Source organism: Salvelinus namaycush, chromosome 2, assembly GCF_016432855.1.
Source record: "Salvelinus namaycush isolate Seneca chromosome 2, SaNama_1.0, whole genome shotgun sequence".
Taxonomy (NCBI): domain Eukaryota; kingdom Metazoa; phylum Chordata; class Actinopteri; order Salmoniformes; family Salmonidae; genus Salvelinus; species Salvelinus namaycush.
The window spans coordinates 46,969,473-46,988,118 of record NC_052308.1 but is presented as its reverse complement, the minus strand read 5'-3'; the positions used below and the strand labels follow the sequence as shown (position 1 = coordinate 46,988,118).

At 41.5% G+C, this 18,646-nt stretch overlaps 1 protein-coding gene across 1 annotated transcript in view; it reads left to right on the top strand.

Annotated features, from left to right (window-relative positions):
• LOC120064135 (MICOS complex subunit mic25a-like) overlaps positions 1-14,829 on the top strand; it is a 51,764-nt gene extending 36,935 nt beyond the window's left edge. The window contains exon 8 of the mRNA XM_039014503.1: positions 14,485-14,829. Coding sequence (XP_038870431.1) covers positions 14,485-14,508 — 24 coding nt within the window. The 3' untranslated portion in view covers positions 14,509-14,829. The remainder of the gene's footprint in view (positions 1-14,484) is intronic.
• Positions 14,830-18,646: the final 3,817 nt, after the last annotated feature.

Here is an 18,646-nt window from a genome sequence, read left to right as displayed (position 1 = left end):
ATTGCCGGTGGTACAGTAGCTCCCTTCCGTTCTCATCCATTTTTGGGAGAGGATAGTAAGTGATTGAGTGGAGGAAAGAATGATTATTGGGGGCAGTCGAAGGCCCACCTGACACACATTATTCATTTTTGGAACTCTTTTTTTTTTATATATATATTGGACTTTGTCTCGGGCCGAACAACACCCGTGCCAATATATCCTCAACACTGGCTTCTCGGGCATTATCACTTAATTAACCTATAGCAGACACAATCATTGACTTCCATGTCCACGGACATGCATAGCCTTGTCCGACCAACACATTTTTCTGCATGATATCATATTATCTTCCCAACAGCATAAATATGACAAACATATGTAATAATAATATATTTATCTATAACAATTATCTGTCCACGTAAATTCCTAATTCAGCCTACATAGATATATTGCACAGAGATAATTTTGTCTCATTTCGTTTTAGTCCAACTGAAATAAAATTTAAAAAATTGTTTAGTTGTAGTTTTTTTCTGTGTCTATTAAGTCAGTTAGAGTCTTGTCAATTGCCACTGAAAAATAGTTGTAATATTTATTTATTTTAGTCTATTTTTGTTGATGAAATAAACACTGCTGGCATTCCGGGCTGCCTGACATGGTTAGTGCTTGGATGGGGGATCAAGTGGAGAACTGCTGTATTTATGCTCACAGCGGTCTAAGGCACTGCATCTCAGTGCAAGAGGTGTCACTGTAGTACCTGGTTTGAATCCAGGCTGTATCACATCAGGCCGTGATTGGGAGTCCCATATGGCGGCACACAATTGTCCCAGCGTCGCCAGAGTAGGCCGTCATTGTAAATAAGAATTTGTTCTTAACTGACTTGCCTAGTTAATTTTCATGTATTTGTAGTCCCCTACAGAAGATATATATGCTGAACTGACTATGCACAGACTGTCTATCAAATGATGATAGCACATGCAACAAAGTTGTCAGCTAAGATAGTGAAAATCTTCCACTCTACCTTCGGCAGTTACCAGGCCAACAAGTGCACAATTACCTCAAACAAGTTGGACGAGGTGTTTCTCAGGGTTCAGTCCGCTGGCATTATTTGCAATGATGTTCATATTTTTTGTCAACGGTATTCCACCTCCGGGTGGATGGTGATAAGCTAAATACTCAGCAAAGCCACGGGTCTGTTGATAGTTTAAGCATACAAACCCCTCCTAGGCTATCCTAATTAACACTGAGGGTTAATAGTTTGCTGGTGTAGGTGGGTAAGGGTCAATGTTCTCTCCAATTCAATTACATTTTCCATTCATCTGTTTTTGTGATGGGGACACTGTGGTGCAAATGGTGCTCTGTTACCGAACAGAACTTGTATTGATGTCCTAGCTCTCTTCAGCCACTTAACTAACGTACCTGCAGCAATTATTATGTTGGAAAGACTTGGGATGTTAAATGAATTGTCCCAGCCAAATACTTAAGCTGAGCCCTCTCATTGAAACCATGCCATCTAATCATCCCATAACTGGAAATGGGTTCCAAAAACGTCTCACCTGTCCAACTCAATATGCGGTGAGCATTCTCTCACAAAATGGCTGCCAAGCTGCGTCACCCAGTTGGTGTCTACAAAGCTGGGCAGCCATTTTGGAGATGACTCATCCCCACAGAGTGATACAGATCGTGAGTTACAAAAACCATTGCCTTCGGGCCAATTTCATAATATAACATTAGTTGTAGACAAAACAGTAGACAAATCACTTTTTTATATATTTTTTTTGCTGAAGTGCTCGACAAAGTAAAAATATCGCACTCTTTTCAGCTAAATGCATCCAACTAAAGAGAAACAGCAACGTTGGACACAGCAATCTTCTGCTTTTGTGGTGGGCAACAATGTGTAGCTCGACACCCAAGCTCTCTCAGCATTGAAAACTTTGCCAGATAACTTTGGAGCTCTTTTGATAATTTTTCTTTGGAGTGTTTGTGAAGATATTTTAAAGTGGCCTCTTTCTTCACTACTCAGGCATGTTGAAAGGAGGCTTACTACAAAATAAACGCTTCTTTTTCATCTCTTTGTCCAAATGATGTTTCCTCCATTCTGTGGACGTCTTTGAGTTCATTCTGAAGGTCTGGACTATCTGTCTGTCTGCTTCTGCTTGCCTGTCCGATGTCTGTAACTATCTCAAATTGTGTATTTATGCCTTTCTCTTTGCTTATCATTATCTCCATCTCTCTGTTCATCCCATTTCCTGTCACTGTGCTCTTTAATGTCATTGACAGACTTGAGATGATGAGGGCCTTGTCCCCCTTTCCTCCTCCGTCCCCTCCTCTCTCTGTTCCATCCACAAAAGATAGAGAGGGCAATCCCGTGACGACCCTTCATGTGCCCACCGTTTCAAGTGTTTCCCGTCTTACCTCCTGTCACCTTCCCATCGGTCGGTTATTGTCATGCATATGAGACCTTCTCATGGTGTGGGTCACAGGGAAATGTCAGTGGACCAAGGCGGTGGCTTATCATTTCTTCCTCACATGAACCCTAGAGCGGCCATCTTTTTTTTTGTCTCCTCGTTGCTTTTCTGAAAGCTGGGGAGATGGCATCTTTTATGTTGTTCTTATTTCATGTGTCAGTGGGAGAGGTGCAGTTTTTCTTCTCTGTATTGGTTTTTTACCTTCCCCAAGGATGGGTGTGGCGGGTGTGTGTGCGTTTTGTGTATACTTGTGCGCGTGCCTCAACCTCAGCAAAGTAAAACTCATATTCAAGAACGTCCTTTTTAAAATCATCACTTTAGCAAGAGGCGTGTAGAACTCCTCCATAGTCAAAGGCTAGCATAAACAACACTTATGAAGCATGCTAATGCTAACGGCGAGGCCTTTTGAAACCCCATCGGCTGCAGGTGGCAACGTCTCAGTCCATTTCACACACTTAACCCTTCACCTCTCTCCTGAATACAGCGTTTCAACACCGTTTACCGAATGTGAGTGTCTCTGTAGTATGGAGCTGGGTAAGTGGATTTCCCAGTGCCACTCAGTATCTATTGTCATTAGGTGGGTAAGTGGGTTTCCCAGTGCCACTCAGTATCTATTGTCATTAGGTGGGTAAGTGGGTTTCCCAGTGCCACTCAGTATCTATTGTCATTAGGTGGGTAAGTGGGTTTCCCAGTGCCACTCAGTATCTATTGTCATTAGGTGGGTAAGTGGGACGTTGGAACTAGCATGGAGAATAATTGGCATTATTCAGGGGTGGGGATGGTGTAGACGTCACAGTTATGGGGATATGAACACTCTTGCAGATGTGTGTGTGTGTGTGTGCGCGCACACACGCACGCATCTCTGTGTGTTTGCGTTGCGACCCACCATTTTTGCCTCATCCAGGTAACCTGAATAGCTGACTTGAAAATAAAGGAGAGCCGCACACTCTAGGAGCTCAGATGCAAAAATATTTAATTTACCAACGTTTGTAGGCTTGTGTGGTCTTTAGTGAGTCTATGATCGTATGCTATCCATTTGTATTTATTGTATGTTGCTCTTTCTATGCCATTTTAATATGAGAAATTAACCAATGATATTAGGCCACTCTTGGCCATGATTACAGACACCTGTGTGTCTTGACACTATATATAAACGAGTCATCCCGCAGTGTCTGTGATTGTACCCTGATGAAGACAGCTTGCCTGTCGAAACGTTGGTAAATTAAATATTTTTGCATCTGAGCTCCTAGAGTGTGCGGCTCTTTTTTATTTTCACGTTTTCTACTCCGCTAGCCAGCACCTCGCCTAAATAGGTGTGCGTTTATTTTTCTTCTAGAACCTGAATAGCTGGTCTGATTGAATAGGGCCAGACTTTAGCCGTGACCCAATAATATTTGTACACAACTCACCAGTGGCTCCCAACTCACCCATTTAGAAACCACTGCCCTCGGCTGATAAAAGAAATAGAACGATTAAAGTAAGTGACGGGGGGAGGAGAGAGAGCTGGATTTCTTAATAGATGTTGAATAAAAAGAGTGGCGAGTTGACCTTAAGATTCTGTGGATTTCCGGAATAGCTTCATGTAGGTGTTCCCTATGAGGATTTATTCAAGGGTGAGTGTGCAGTACCAGTCAAAGGTTTGGACATATCTACTCATTCAAGGGTTTTTATTTATTTTTTACTATTTTCTACATTGTAGAATAACAGTGAAGGCATCAAAACTATGAAATAACACATATGGAATCGTGTAGTAACCAAAAAAGTGTTAAATCAAAATATATTTTAGATTTTAGATTCTTCAAAGTAGCCACCCTTTGCCTTGGTGACAGCTTTGCACGCTTTGGCATTCTCTCAACCAGCTGAAATGCTTTTCCAACAGTCTTGAAGGAGTTCCCACATATGCTGAGCACTTGTTGGCTGCTTTTCCATCACTCTGCTGTCCAACTCATCCCAAACCATCTCAATTGGGTTGAGGTCAGGTCATCTGATGCAGCACTCCCATCACCGACAGTGTCACCAGCAAAGCACCATCACACCTCGTCCTCCATGCTCCACGGTGGGAACCAGACATGTCGGAGATACTCCGTTCACCTACTCTGCGTTTCACAAAGACATGGCTGTTGGAACCAAAAATCTCAAATTTGGACTCATCAGACCAAAGGACATATTTTCACCGGTCTAATGTCCATTGCTCGTGTTGCTTGGCTCAAGCAAGTCTCTTCTTATTATTGTTGTTCTTTAGTAGTGGTTTCTTTGCAGCAATTCGACCATGAAGGCCTGATTCATGCAGTCTCCTTTGAACAGTTGATGTTGAGATGTGTCTGTTACTTGAACTCTGTGAAGCATTTATTTGGACTGCAATTTCTGAGGCTGGTAACTCCAATGAACTTATTCTCTGCAGCAGAGGTAACTCTGGGTCTTCCTTTCCTGTGGCGGTCCTCATGAGAGCCAGTTTCATCAAAGCTCTTGATGTTTTTTGAGACTGCACTTGAAGAAACGTTCAAAGTTCTTGACATTTTCCGGATTGACTGACCTTCATGTCTTAAAGTAATGATGAACTGTCATTTCTCTTTTCTTATTTGAGTTGTTCTTGCCATATTATGGACTTGGTCTTTTACCAAATAGGGCTATCTTCTGTATACCACCCCTAGCTTGTCACAACGCAACTGATCGTCTCAAACGCAATAAAAAGGAAAGAAATTCCACAAATTAACTTTTAACAAGGCACACCTGTTAATTGGAAATGCATTCCAGGTGACTACCTCATGAAGCTGGTTGAGAGAATGCCAAGAGTGTGCAAAGCTACCATCAAGGCAAAGGGTGGCTACTTTGAAGAATCTCAAATATAACATATATTTCGATTTGTTTAACACTTTTTTTGGTTACTACATGACTCCATATGTTATTTCATAGTTTTGATGTCTTCACTATTTTCTACAATGTAGAATAACTTGTACTGTAGGTATAGATTTGGTTGTTCTTTTATGATAAAAAAATTCCGAAACTACATATTATACTCATTACTGTATACTCTTGCTTACTATCATGACATGTACTTGAATGGGTATGTATACAACTAGTTGTTTTCTTCAAGGCCACAGCAGAGCTTGAAATTCTTCTCCAGCCATCCACCATTCATTCTTTCATTTGGTCTTTCGTTTGTTTGTTTGTTCATTTGTTTCGGTGTTTGTTCATTCAGTTGTTCATTCGGTCATTGGTTAATTCACTCCCCTTTCTCTATTCCCCTCCCCTGTATTCAGCCTTAGCTTTGTTGTTTCTCCATCTCATTCACAGTGGGTGTAGCAGTAACTTTACGAGTGGTATCAAACCAAGGATCACCATTCCATGAAAAACTGCAGTTCAGCTCATCTGTGGCCCAGTGGCTAGTGCTAACACAAGGCCTCAAATGTGTGTGTGCTTGCTTGGCATGAGTGCATCCCATGCATGTGCATGTGTGTATGAACATTACAGGATACAAATGGCCAACAGATTGCAGACAGTGCCCCCTTTTGTCAATTCCCTTTATATGTAAGTGCAATAAGTGGACTAGGTTTGCTGTTACTGTTTGTCTCTCATGGGTTTCAGATGGTATTTATTCAGCACAATGACAGAGGAAAAAGACAGAGAGGAGGGAAAAAGAGAGCCTGTCTGCCTGTGTCTGTCTGCCGCCACTCATATGATAAATTCATCCCCGTTCAGGACAAGGAGCGCAGTAGAACACTCCAGCCAATACACACACGTGCTCTATCAGTCACACCACGACAGTATGCAATCCATACTGAAACCTATGAACAGCCATCTCCTTAATGTATGATTCTCAGTCGGGTAATTACATGTCATGTGATCAGGCCATTCATTTAGATGGGTGGTGATGATCTGTGTGACTGTAGGATGGTGATGAAGCGCATGCACTCACACGCATGCACGCACACACAGACACACAAACGCTAAAAGGTTCTGCATGGTTAGGACTGTGGTGGTCACGCTGGTGATTGTCAAGCGAATAACTGTCGGTCTCACGGTAATTGATCGTAAATGAACATAAACACATTTAGCATCTTCTGGATTCTACATACAGCCTACAAACCACTGATGCAAACCTTTGGAACTACATTTTAAAAAGTCTAATAAATCCATGTAATATAACCTAAACCTTCACAATAAAGTCATTATTTATTTGAGACAAGTCTAAAGAAACATGATATGAAGAAAATGTAGTATATTTCAGAAGAACAGAATAGGATACTCTAAGTTGTCCTTATGTTAAGTCCTGATCTGGCTATACCATATGGGTGTAGGCTACACTAGCTCATTTAGCAGAAAAGATTTGCTTAGAATTCCGTGGTATTATTTTATATTAAGAATACAATTGAACAAAGCTGAATGAAATAGAAAGGATATTTGCTTCAAACGATTTGAGGGAGTGCCCACATGCGGCTATTCTGTGTTGAGCGGTTAACAAAGAAATAGGTTCTCCAATATGCTTAATTTAGAGTTATTAATATAACTTTAGTTGTTCTACAAACGTTGGGCTGTATGTTTTGATTTTCAATACATTGTAAGGCTGCATGATGCGACTAATTATGATTTGAAAGGCATGAGCTCTGCTTTGTTTTTTTGAGCAGGCTGTACACACTTCATCAGTCTCTCATTCACAATTTGAGAAGCACTTGATAATGCCTCGAGTTTCCCGGCAGCATCCCCTTTGTGTGGCCGTAGTGCACCCTAAAAATACCCATGCTTTTTGCAGCCCTTCTCACTGAGTGCTGCCTGCTCCGAAGCACCTCACCTCACTCACACAGCTCTCCATCACGTGATCGTGATGGAGAGCTGTGTGTGAGATGAAGTGCTTCGGAGCAGGCAGCACTCACAGGCTACAAGTGAAGACAGACACATCGGGGACGCAACTGCGAGCGTCCTTTTTCAATTCCGAGGTGCATATTGAAGATATTGGAAGAACTGTCCACATTTACTTTTCGTCAGCCAACAAGATGAGTAGGCCTTACGAACAGCAAAAGCACTAGCCTATGTCAATCTACTATCCCCATTTACAAAAGTTGACCTATTCTGTGCGAGAAATAAATATTCCAAACATAGTCTGGGATACGATAGATCACAAATTAATACAACCACTAGCATCAACAACAAAACATTTTTTACACAATGAGGCTGATGCAACAGAACGTTTAGCTTAAAATGTTTAAAAACTATTAGGCTATTTATTAACATTATAAGTGCAGCAATGCGCACACGGCAGTATGCTATGAGAACAAATGTTCCATTAGGAGAAAACACCATTATCAAAAGTGACCGCAAATGCGATTATGCATGTAAAGGTGTATTTTTATGGTGAAAATGATCTTCCCCGAACTTGAAACTCACATGCTGCTTATGTATGTCAGTTAGGCTCCACATCCCTTGTAAAGCTGATTAAAGTGCTTAATTTTAAGAAGTTAGTTGGTCACTTTAGTTGTGATACAAACCTTATCAAAACATATAGGCCTATGGGCTAGGCTACATGAGGTGTGCGACTATGGTTAGAAAAAGTCACACAAAAAAAGGCAATGTTTCTTGCCCTAAGCTGGGCATCATTCACAAGTGGTAATATATAATTCACAAGTGATAGACTAATATTGTCACCCATCAGACTATTCTTGATTTCATCTTGTCTTCACATATACTAAATAATATATGTGTGAAATTAGTTTTGATTTCGAATGGACCATTGTCATCCACCTGTCTCAAAACGGGCTAGGGAAAAATACATGTCATCTCTGCACTTAAATATTGAATGGAGGAGGCTTCTCCTGTGGTTCATTTTCATGCCAACCAGGTAGGCTATACTCCTGTTGTAAAGATAAGCAACTTCACATCACTGGGGCCAAGCTTCCTGCCATCCAGGACCTATATACTAGGCGGTGTCAGAGGAAAGCCCTAAAATTGTCAGAGACTCCAGTCACCCAAGTCATAGACTGTTTTCTCTGCTACCGCACGGCAAGCGGTACCGGAGCGCCAAGTCTAGGTCCAATTGGCTCCTTAACAGCTTCTACCCCCAAGGCATAAGAATGCTGAACAATTAATCAAATGGCCACCGGACTATTACATTGACCCCCAGCTACTCGCTGTTAATTATCTATGCATAGTCACTTCACCCCTACCTACATGTACAAATTACCTCGACTAACCTGTACCCCCGCACATTGACTCGGTACCGGTACCCCCTGTATATAGCCTTGTTATTGTAATGTGTTACTTTTTATAATTTTTTACTTTAGTTTATTTGGTAAATATTTTCTTAACTCTTTCTTGAACTGCACTGTTGGTTAAGGGCTTGTAATTAAGCATTTCACGGTAAGGTCTACACGTCGTATTCGGCGCAGGTGACAAATAAAGTTGGATTTTATTTGAATATTTGCTTAAAATATTTGGCGGATAATTTCCTAAAATTATCCTCTGCCATTGTCGCAAACCCTATTACTAGTATGTTCAACCTCTCTTTCGTGTCGTCTGAGATTCCTAAAGATTGGAAAGCGGCCGCGGTCATCCCCCTCTTCAAAGGGGAAGACACTCTAGACCCAAACTGTTACAGACCTATATCCATCCTGCCTTGCCTTTCTAAAGTCTTCCAAAGCCGAGTGAACAAACAGATCACCTATCATCTCGAATCCCACCGTACCTTCTCCCTATGCAATCTGGTTTCCGAGCTGGTCACGGGTGCACCTCAGCCACGCTCAAGGTCCTAAACGATATCATAACCACCATCGATAAAAAACAGTACTGTGCAGCCATCTTCATTGACCTGGCCAAGGCTTTCGACTCTCTGTCAATGCCTCACCTGTTTCACTAACTACTTCTCAGATCGAGTTCAGTGTGTCAAATCAGACAACAGGGCCTGTTGTCCGTACCTCTGGCAGTCTCTATGGGGGTGCCACAGGGTTCAATTCTCGGGCCGACTCTTTTCTCTGTATATTTCAATTATGTCGCTCTTGCTGCTGGTGATTCTCTGATCCACCTCTACGCAGACGACACCATTCTGTATACATCTGGCCCTTCTTTGGACACTGTGTTAACAAACCTCCAAACAAGCTTCAATGCCATACAACACTCCTTCCGTGGCCTCCAACTGCTCTTAAACGCTAGTAAAACTAAATGCATGCTCTTTAACCGATCGCTGCCCGCCCGCCTAGCTTCACTACTCTGGACGGTTCTGACTTAGAATATGTGGACAACTACAAGTACCTAGGTGTCTGGTTAGACTGTAAACTCTCCTTCCAGACTCACATTAAGCATCTCCAATCCAAAATTAAATCTAGAATTGGCTTCCTATTTCGCAACAAAGCCTCCTTCACTCATGCTGCCAAACATACCTTCGTAAAACTGACTATCCTGCCGATCCTTGACTTCGGCGATGTCATTTACAAAATAACCTCCAACACTCTACTCAGCAAATTGGATGCAGTCTATCACAGTGCCATCTGTTTTGTCACCAAAGCCCCAAATACTACCCACCACTGCGACCTGAATGCTCTCGTTGGCTGGTCCTCGCTACATATTCGTCGCCAAACCCACTGACTCCAGGTCATCTATAAGTCTTTGCTAGGTAAAGCTCTGCCTTATCTCAGCTCACTGGTCACCAAAGGAACACCCACCCGTAGCACGCACTCCAGCAGGTATATTTCACTGGTCATCCCCAAAGCCAACACCTCCTTTGGCCGCCTTTCCTTCCAGTTCTCTGCTGCCAATGACTGGAACGAATTGCAAAAATCACTGAAGTTGGAGACTTATACCTCCCTCACTAACTTCAAGCTTCGGCTATCAGAGCAGCTTACCGATCGCTGCAGCTGTACACAGCCCATCTGCAAATAGCCCATCCAACCAGCTACCTACCTCATCCCCATATATTATTATTTTTCTACTCTTTTGCACACCAGTATTTCTACTTGCACATCCTCATCTGCACATCTATCACTCCGGTGTTAATTGCTAAATTGTAATTATTTCGCCGCTATGGCCTATTTATTGCCTTACCTCCTTACTTCATTTGCACACACTGTATACAGATTTTCTATTGTGTTATTGACTGTACGTTTGTTTATTCCCATGTGTAACTCTGTGTTGTTTTTGTTCCACTGCTGTGCTTTATCTTGGCCAGATTGCAGTTCTAAATGAGAACTTGTTCTCAACAGGCCCACCTGGTTAAATAAAGGTGAAATAAAAATAAAAAATATTATGAAAGTTGACAATAAATATAGTAGGCCTAGCGTATAGAAAGTGATGGGATCCTCCTTTTTTTAATAGAGGCCATCACTGTTTTCTGGCGCAATTACATAGCCTATAGAAATGTTGTGCAACTTGAGCTCATGGGCTCTCATGAAGTGTTTGATTAGATTTTCAATTACATTTGTGTTGATGTCAGAGTGATTAGAGGGACAATAGAGTGCGGAGTACCAGGCAGTTAGCAAGTTTGGTAGGCTACTAATGAACACCAGCAGCATCAGAGTTTGGAGAAGCCTAATTACCATGACTAAACGGTAACGTGGAATTTGACTGCCTTCTTGAGTCGTGACCACCGGTGTGGCGGTAATACGGTCACCACAACAACCCTATGCATGGTTAATCCGACGTCTGCAGTGGCTGTGGAGCATTTACTGCGATACGGCCACTGCAGAAGTCAGGGCATTTATACTTCTTGCACTTCACTGAGCAGAGCTGTTGTCAAGGAAGTGAATCTGTATTTTTACTGGACCTCACACCCCCACCTACCGTCAACCAATCATGTCAATGCGGAGCTATGCGGAGCCCTCCGCATTGTTCCAAAATTTGGGAGGCGCACGGCGATGCGGTAAGGAGCTCAATTTGGCACCCAATTGCGTCACACCCTCCATACGGTGCCTCCGACCACATTTTCAGATCAAGAGTAAATTGGCTTTTACACACACATGCTTCAGCCAATGGCATGTGTGGTGTCTCCTTTTCATCTGTCATCATCATCACTGTCTCCAGTCATTTTGACTGCAGCCAAGGTCACCTTTACTTGTGTGAAAGGCCTGATGGTCTCTTTCTCTCTCTTCCCACAGTACTGTAACCAACTGTTGTGGTTCAAAGCACTGTGAATGTTTTTTATCTTAACATGTTATTCAGGACTGGTAACTTCTACCATTTGGATTTAATTGATGACTTACTAATGATAACTGACTGAATATGTAACTTGCGTAGTATCTGATTTACTAACTGATTACAAGTGTATAATGGACTTACTATCTGATTCACTAAATGACTATTTCCTGAATGAGTATGTGACTGACTGACTATCTGGCAGATTGGCTAATTGACTGACTGAATTAATACAGTGGGCTCCAAAATTACTGGCACCTCTGACTGGCAATGCACAAACAATACTTAAAAAAATATAAACAATATAATTATAGAGAGAAACTCAAAATACCAACATGTGAAATACTGTACTTTATTAATGTTTCAATGGAACCCATCAAAATAATTTTGATTTAATTCCAAATCAGTGTCCTCCAAATCAAGGTGTCACAATGAATGGCACCCTTAAAGATTAGTGCAGATAACATCTACCAAAATTAAACCCGGAATTAAATTCCACTTAAGGAACTAGATTGAGCCATTACATCACTTCCTGTTTCACTAGGGTATAAAAATGAGGTAACACGCATTCAATATCCCTTTGTCATCCAACATCATGAAGAAATCAAAAGAACTGGCAGTTCAAAAGAGACAGATGGTCGTGGAGCTTCATAAATCTAGTAATGGCTACAAGAAGATCCACAAATGATTGAATATACCACTGCGCACTGTCAGGGCAATTATGAAAAAAATTCAAAAGATATGGAACAGTTGTAAACCTCACGGGTAGAGGACGCAAATGCATTTTGCCCACCAGGGTAGGGAGGAGGATGGTGAGAGAAGCAACAAAATCCACAAGAATCACTGTGAAAGAATTCCAGGCCTTGGTGTCGTCTTGGGGTCACCAGGTTTCAAAAAGCACCATCAGACGCCACCTCCACAACCACAGGTTCTTTGGAAGGGTTGCCAGAAGAAAGCCCTTTCTGGCCCCAAGACAAGCACTTGGAGTTTGCCAAATGTAATTTAAAATATGACTGGAAGGTTAGATTAGACCAAAATGTAACGTTTTAGTTAGATACAGCATCGGCATGTTTGGCATCGAAACAGAGATGCATACAAGGAGAGGCACCTCATACCCACGGTGAAATATGGTGGTGGGTCAATGATGTTTTACAATGATGCTTTACATTTTTGTTTCTTGACAAATGCTGTAATACTAAGTGTAAACTAAATGGTACTGCTTGGCAAATGACATGTTTACAAAACCTGAAGCAAGAACACAGTCACGGCAGCAGAGGTAGAGCATGTGTACCTTTCTACTGTGTATAGCTACTTAACAGATACATATGCATACCCTTGTAAACTATTATAAGACTGTATGTGGCCTTATCTGACAGGTGTCAAACAAAGATATGATTTCATTAGAGAAGTGTAAAAGACAGAAACTATTTGTTTGTATGTTTTAATTCCAGAGGTCCAGGGGCACTGGTTAAGATTGATGGCATAATGAATTCCACCAAGTATCAGGCAATTTTGGCTGACAATCTGGTTGCCTCTGCCAGAAGGCTGGGACTTTGCCGTAGGTGGACTTTCCAACAAGACAATGACCCAAGATCCACACACAAATGGTTCTGTGACATCAAAATCAATGTTCTGCCATGGCCATCTCAGTCGCCGGACATCAATCCAATCGAAAACCTGTGGGCTGAGTTGAAGAGGGGAGTTGATAAGCTCAAACCCAAGAATGTGAAGGATCTTGAAAGGATCTTCATAGACGAATGGTCCAAAATCCCTCCAAATGTCTTCCTTAACCTCATCAAACGTTACAGGAAAAGACTCCATGCTGTTATCCATGCAAGAGGCGGTTGCACGAAGTACTAAATGAGGAGTGCCAATAATTATGAAACCTTGATTTTGGTGAAATTTATTTGGTATTAAATAATTGTATGATTTTGGTTGGTTCCATTGAAACATTAATAAAGTACAGTATTTCTCACATGTTGGTATTTTGAGTTTCTCTACAATGATATTGTTTATATTTTCTTAAGTATTGTATGTGCATTGCCAGTCAGGGGTGCCAGTAATTTTGGAGCCCACTGTAAATGACTGGCTGGATGGTTTGCTGGCTCTGACTGACTCAGAGAATCTGTTGTCAGTGCAGACGAGAGAAGACAGATATTGATTTTCCTTTCTATTATTTTAGTTTTTACAAGAGAAAAGCCAGTGAGTCCGTGAAGAGTGTGTGTGTGTGTGTGTGTGTGTGTGTGACTGCGTGCGCTATTTCCTATCAGCCTGTGACTGTACCTATTATCAGATAAGTCTAAAAAAGGATTGGATAGGTACTAGCAATAAGGCTATAACTCCCACCTTTGATGGGCAAGGTGGAATTGTCATTTTCACCATATTGCTTATAAGGTTTATTTCAGAAGTACATGGGGGTAGGGTTTAGGGGTTTATTGGGGATAGGGTGAGTATACAGTAGCTCATATGCAATGGTGTAGTGGAGGGTAAATGCCGTTGATGCATCTTTTTTTGATTTTGCGCAAACGTTTACCTACCTTTCGCATAAAAATGCATTCAAAGTATAGGGAGTGTTACTTTACTCACAGTGAACGGCGATCAGCATTCATCCACCTGTATTTTATGGCTAGGGGTTGTAGTGTGTGTGTGTGTGTGTGGACGTAGTCATTACTCACAGTCTGTGTGGTGAGCTAGAGAGCTTTTGTTTTCTTTTGGAGTCTTGGCGGAACACCTATGTAGCATCCTCCTGTTTGAGGGAGTGTGTAAGGGAGGAGGGGAGGACTACCAATTTCTTACAGTTTGAATGAGCGTGTAAGTACATTGTGAGATTGTGAGTATGATACCGTCTTTGTGATTTTGCATTTGTGTCTTTGCCCATGTCTATAGACCGAATGACTGACGGTCACTTGCTGTGCCTTGTCCACAGACCCTGCTGATAAACCACGGTTGAGAAAGAACAAGAAACCAAAGAAGAGAAGGAAGACGACGGGGAGGAGAAGGAGAGCAGCACATCCATCTTCCCCCATCATTTTAAATCACCCTCCATTTTCTAGTCTAAACTAATCCAACTGGGCCCAACTCCACTCGGACTCAATCGAGCACTACCTACCACTATACCTACCCGCATGCCTTCTCTCCCTTTTCCCATGTCCTTGTTTTGGAGTGTATTATCTTGATTTGTCATCTGTAGTGCATTGTCTTGATTTATTTTGAAATTGCACTGGCACATCCTTCGGGGCTAAAATAAATCCTTCCAATCCTGACAAAATGAGATTGAAGATGGCTCTTTGTCGCGCTGCACCTCCTGACGTTAATGCCCCACACTCGGGGTGCCTCCTACCCACAATGCTCGGCTTGATTGCACGGTGCTCATGGTTTCATTAAACAGCTGGCGTCCTTAAGCCGACTCCATGGAGATACCAAGGGAGACTGTGTGTGTGTGGGGGGGAGGGATTAGTTTAAGATTTATGGAAGATTAGTTAGTAGCTAAGAAAAAGTCATATTTTATAATGCAGATGTAGGATGTAGGATGGTGATTATTCTGGAGCACCAGTTTTCATTTCAAGCCTTGCATAGTTATGTTCAATTGGTAAGGTAAATGACCTAATGATATGGGTATCGGATAAACTCAGGGGTGGAAGAATGCCCGGTAAGCTCCGTTGCGGACTACAGTCAGAAAGAAATAGTGGAGGTACGCCGGTACAACATGAGCATATCACAATAATTAAAACAAAGATTGCAAAGATTTAGGCTATTACACCATCATTTATCATTACTGCCTGTCGGCAGCATGAAAAAATGTGCAAATGGACTTGAAAACCAGTGGTATAGTCGACGCTCCAAACTGCGGTGTGGATCGATGTACACTATTTTTGCCAAAGCAGAGATGATTGGCTGTGGCCAAGACAGACAGCAGTGGACCCATCAATCAAGTGAGGCTACAAATGTGCCTAATGACTATCACCGAATGACATAACACTTGTTGGTGTTTTAATAGACGTCTCTTTCCATTCATCATATGGCAGGTGCTGGAATTACTTTGGAGTGGACGAACGGGTGCAGGTAGCCTACTTTTTGAAGTGATTTGTTTGAAGACATCAGGACTGGTTGTGTTCATGCCACACTAAATGGTAATACATTTTTACAGTTAAATGTCATGTCTTTACAATTAGGCCCATTAAAAAAAAGCGTGCACACATAAGAGGTACCGTAACAGTTTTTTTTTTAAATTGACTTTCACCCCTGGATAACCTGACACCATTGTGTGAGTGTTGGAATGACACACCTCTAGGATCGATTGTGAGAACTACTTGCTTTCTCTCCTTTTCATCTGTTTTCTACCCCTTCTTATTCCTTTAATATATCCTATTTTTTCCCTCAATCACAGGTCCCCAACCCTCTCAATCCCTATGGCTTTATCCCCAAGAGTATACTAGTGCCACTACCTACAATACCTGCGTGTGTGTGTGTCTCTGCGTGTGTGTCTGTGTGTGTGTCTTGCAGCTTCATATTGTCCCTTTTCACCATTACCATGGTTACAGGCAGTGCGCTAGCGGCAAAGCAAGGTGTGGTGGAACCTTGAAGATAACCCTTAGGGTCACCCTGCAGAGAGGCTCAACTAGGTACAGCTGACAGCCCTATACAATGCTGCAACATCCAACACACACTCACACACCATTGCTGAAATCTCACTCCACATACCCATTGTCTGGAAGAATTGCGTGTGTTTGTGTGTATGTGTCTTCGTTTCCACTCAAATTCACAACTACACACACACACACACACACACTAGGGTTTCCGGTATAAAAATGTGGGCCAGACATTTCACCGGAAGCATTTTAATTTACTGGACATTTAAATTTACCGGATCCATATGCATTGGTTGCACAACCTGATTAGGGTGTCCAACCACGGTGCTCAGAATGCCAGAAATCACATTTTGTTTATGGTAATTCATCTTAACAGGACATGCAACTCGGATGCAATGGCGTGCGTTATTCTTACTGAATTCTGATGAGCAATTTTGAAGATGCGAGGACACAGGCTGCACGTCCATAAGGCTAGGGGAAGCTTTCCCTGAAGTAAATTGAATTAAATTGCCAAAATTATATAGCCTAAATAGCTTACTCCTGTTTATAAATAAATAAAATAATTCAAAAATAAGCTACTACAACAGAAAGCATGAATTGACCAAAGGATTATTAGCGAAATGTGTTTTTTTCCCTCTAGGTTAGATGTAGGTCATATTGTATTTGTCTCCCCTTTTCGTAGGCCCAAAGTAGGTTACCGTGTATTTTTTGTCGTATTCTGGTAGTGTCTCCAGTCATATAAAATATATTATTAGCCTAAATTATGACTATTCAATCTAATCATCACATTAGGAATAGTAGGGTATTTTACATAAATATACGAATGGAATAATGGAATGCTTTATTATAAAGGTGAATTTTTATGGTGTAAATAGCTTCCACAAACTTGAAACCCACACGCACCTATGTTAGAATAACTGTCCACGTTTACTTTTCCACAGCCAAAAAGACGAGTAACGAACAACAGAATCACTAGCCTATGTCAATCTACAAGGCAGTAGGCTACGCGCAAATGTTCGTTCCATAATGAAATTAGTGGGAAAACGCCATGTGATCGGTTTCATGTGACAGAGATTAAAATATCCGTTTGAAATTTATAAAGAGGGGATATCTAAATATGCAACAACTAGCATGGGTGGCTAATGTGACTAGGATTGTGCCTCTGGCTACTGGACAACGAAAGAAACTTGATTTGAAAACCAATAGAACATGAGAGAAAAATGTTACTTGTTCCAATGGCATATGGAAGTCTTTATAAAATAATTGCCTGCAGGTTTGGTTAGATTTTGTCTAGACTAGTTTGAAACGAGGTAAAATATTCCTCATAATCTGTAGCAAAACGTTTCAAGCTCATGTCTCCAGCTCATTGTAAAGTGGCGTGTGACACGTTGAAGCCTGCCAAGTTGCCTATGCACTTGATTGGCGAATGCGAAGTGCGCTTCAATTTACCAGTTGAGAAGAAACACAATTAGTTATTTTTAATTGTTGCCATTGCTTTTTGTTATTTTACATGCAATTGCCATTAGAATTGTTGCGCAATGAATGGGCTTATTAAAGCGCATGTTTCACTCCAGCAGCAACAAACAGCTGTTTGGTGAGCTGTAGCAGCGTCTCTGGCGCTAGCTACATCGACTGGTATTTCAATCAATGAATAGACTAAAACGCATTATTTCGCATTGGGATGTTTTCCCCCCTCCAGGAATTGTCCTACAATTTTATCGGATTTTTTAAATTTTATTATTATTATTTTTTTTTACAAAAGTCGGTTATTACCGGCTAATGGAAACACGGAGACACATTTCACCTCTAGCATGCGTTTGAGTTCAACCCCTATAGATGTTTGTTGCTGGAATCAGACTTGTTCTCTCTGCTACTATGTGTGATCAATTCCAGAGCACCAGAACAACAGTACTGCAGACTGGGAGTCAAACGGTAGATCAATAAATCACTCCTCACAGCTCCTGGTACCAACTAGCACTGTGATGGACTGTCAATCTCATCTGTGTGTGTGTTGGGTGGCGTGTGCATGCATGCAATTTCCCTCATACACCAGAGATGAGCCTTTTGTACACCACATGTGTAGTCTGTATATTACATACATATATATTAAATATATATATTAAATAGGTTACTGGGTTTCCCCCCATCTCCTTCTCACTGACATTTCTCCACAAATACCAGTCTCTCTATAAAATGTCTTATATCCTCTGCCCTACCCCATTATTCCCAACGACCATGATTAAACAGCCCTTTGAATGTTATCTGCCTTATTGCTTTTATTGCTACCCTTCAGTTTTAATTAAGACGGTGGAATTAAGGAAATATCTTGGGTGATTTGACAAGATATTGGATCTGGCATTGCCTACAGTATGGGGAGGGTCATGGTTGTGTGTTAGAGAGAGAATGGCCCATTATTTTTGCAATTGGACTAACTAACATAGCAACACTTTAACCTTTTAAGTCGTGTTGGGGATAGCAACAACATTGTCAGACAAAGAA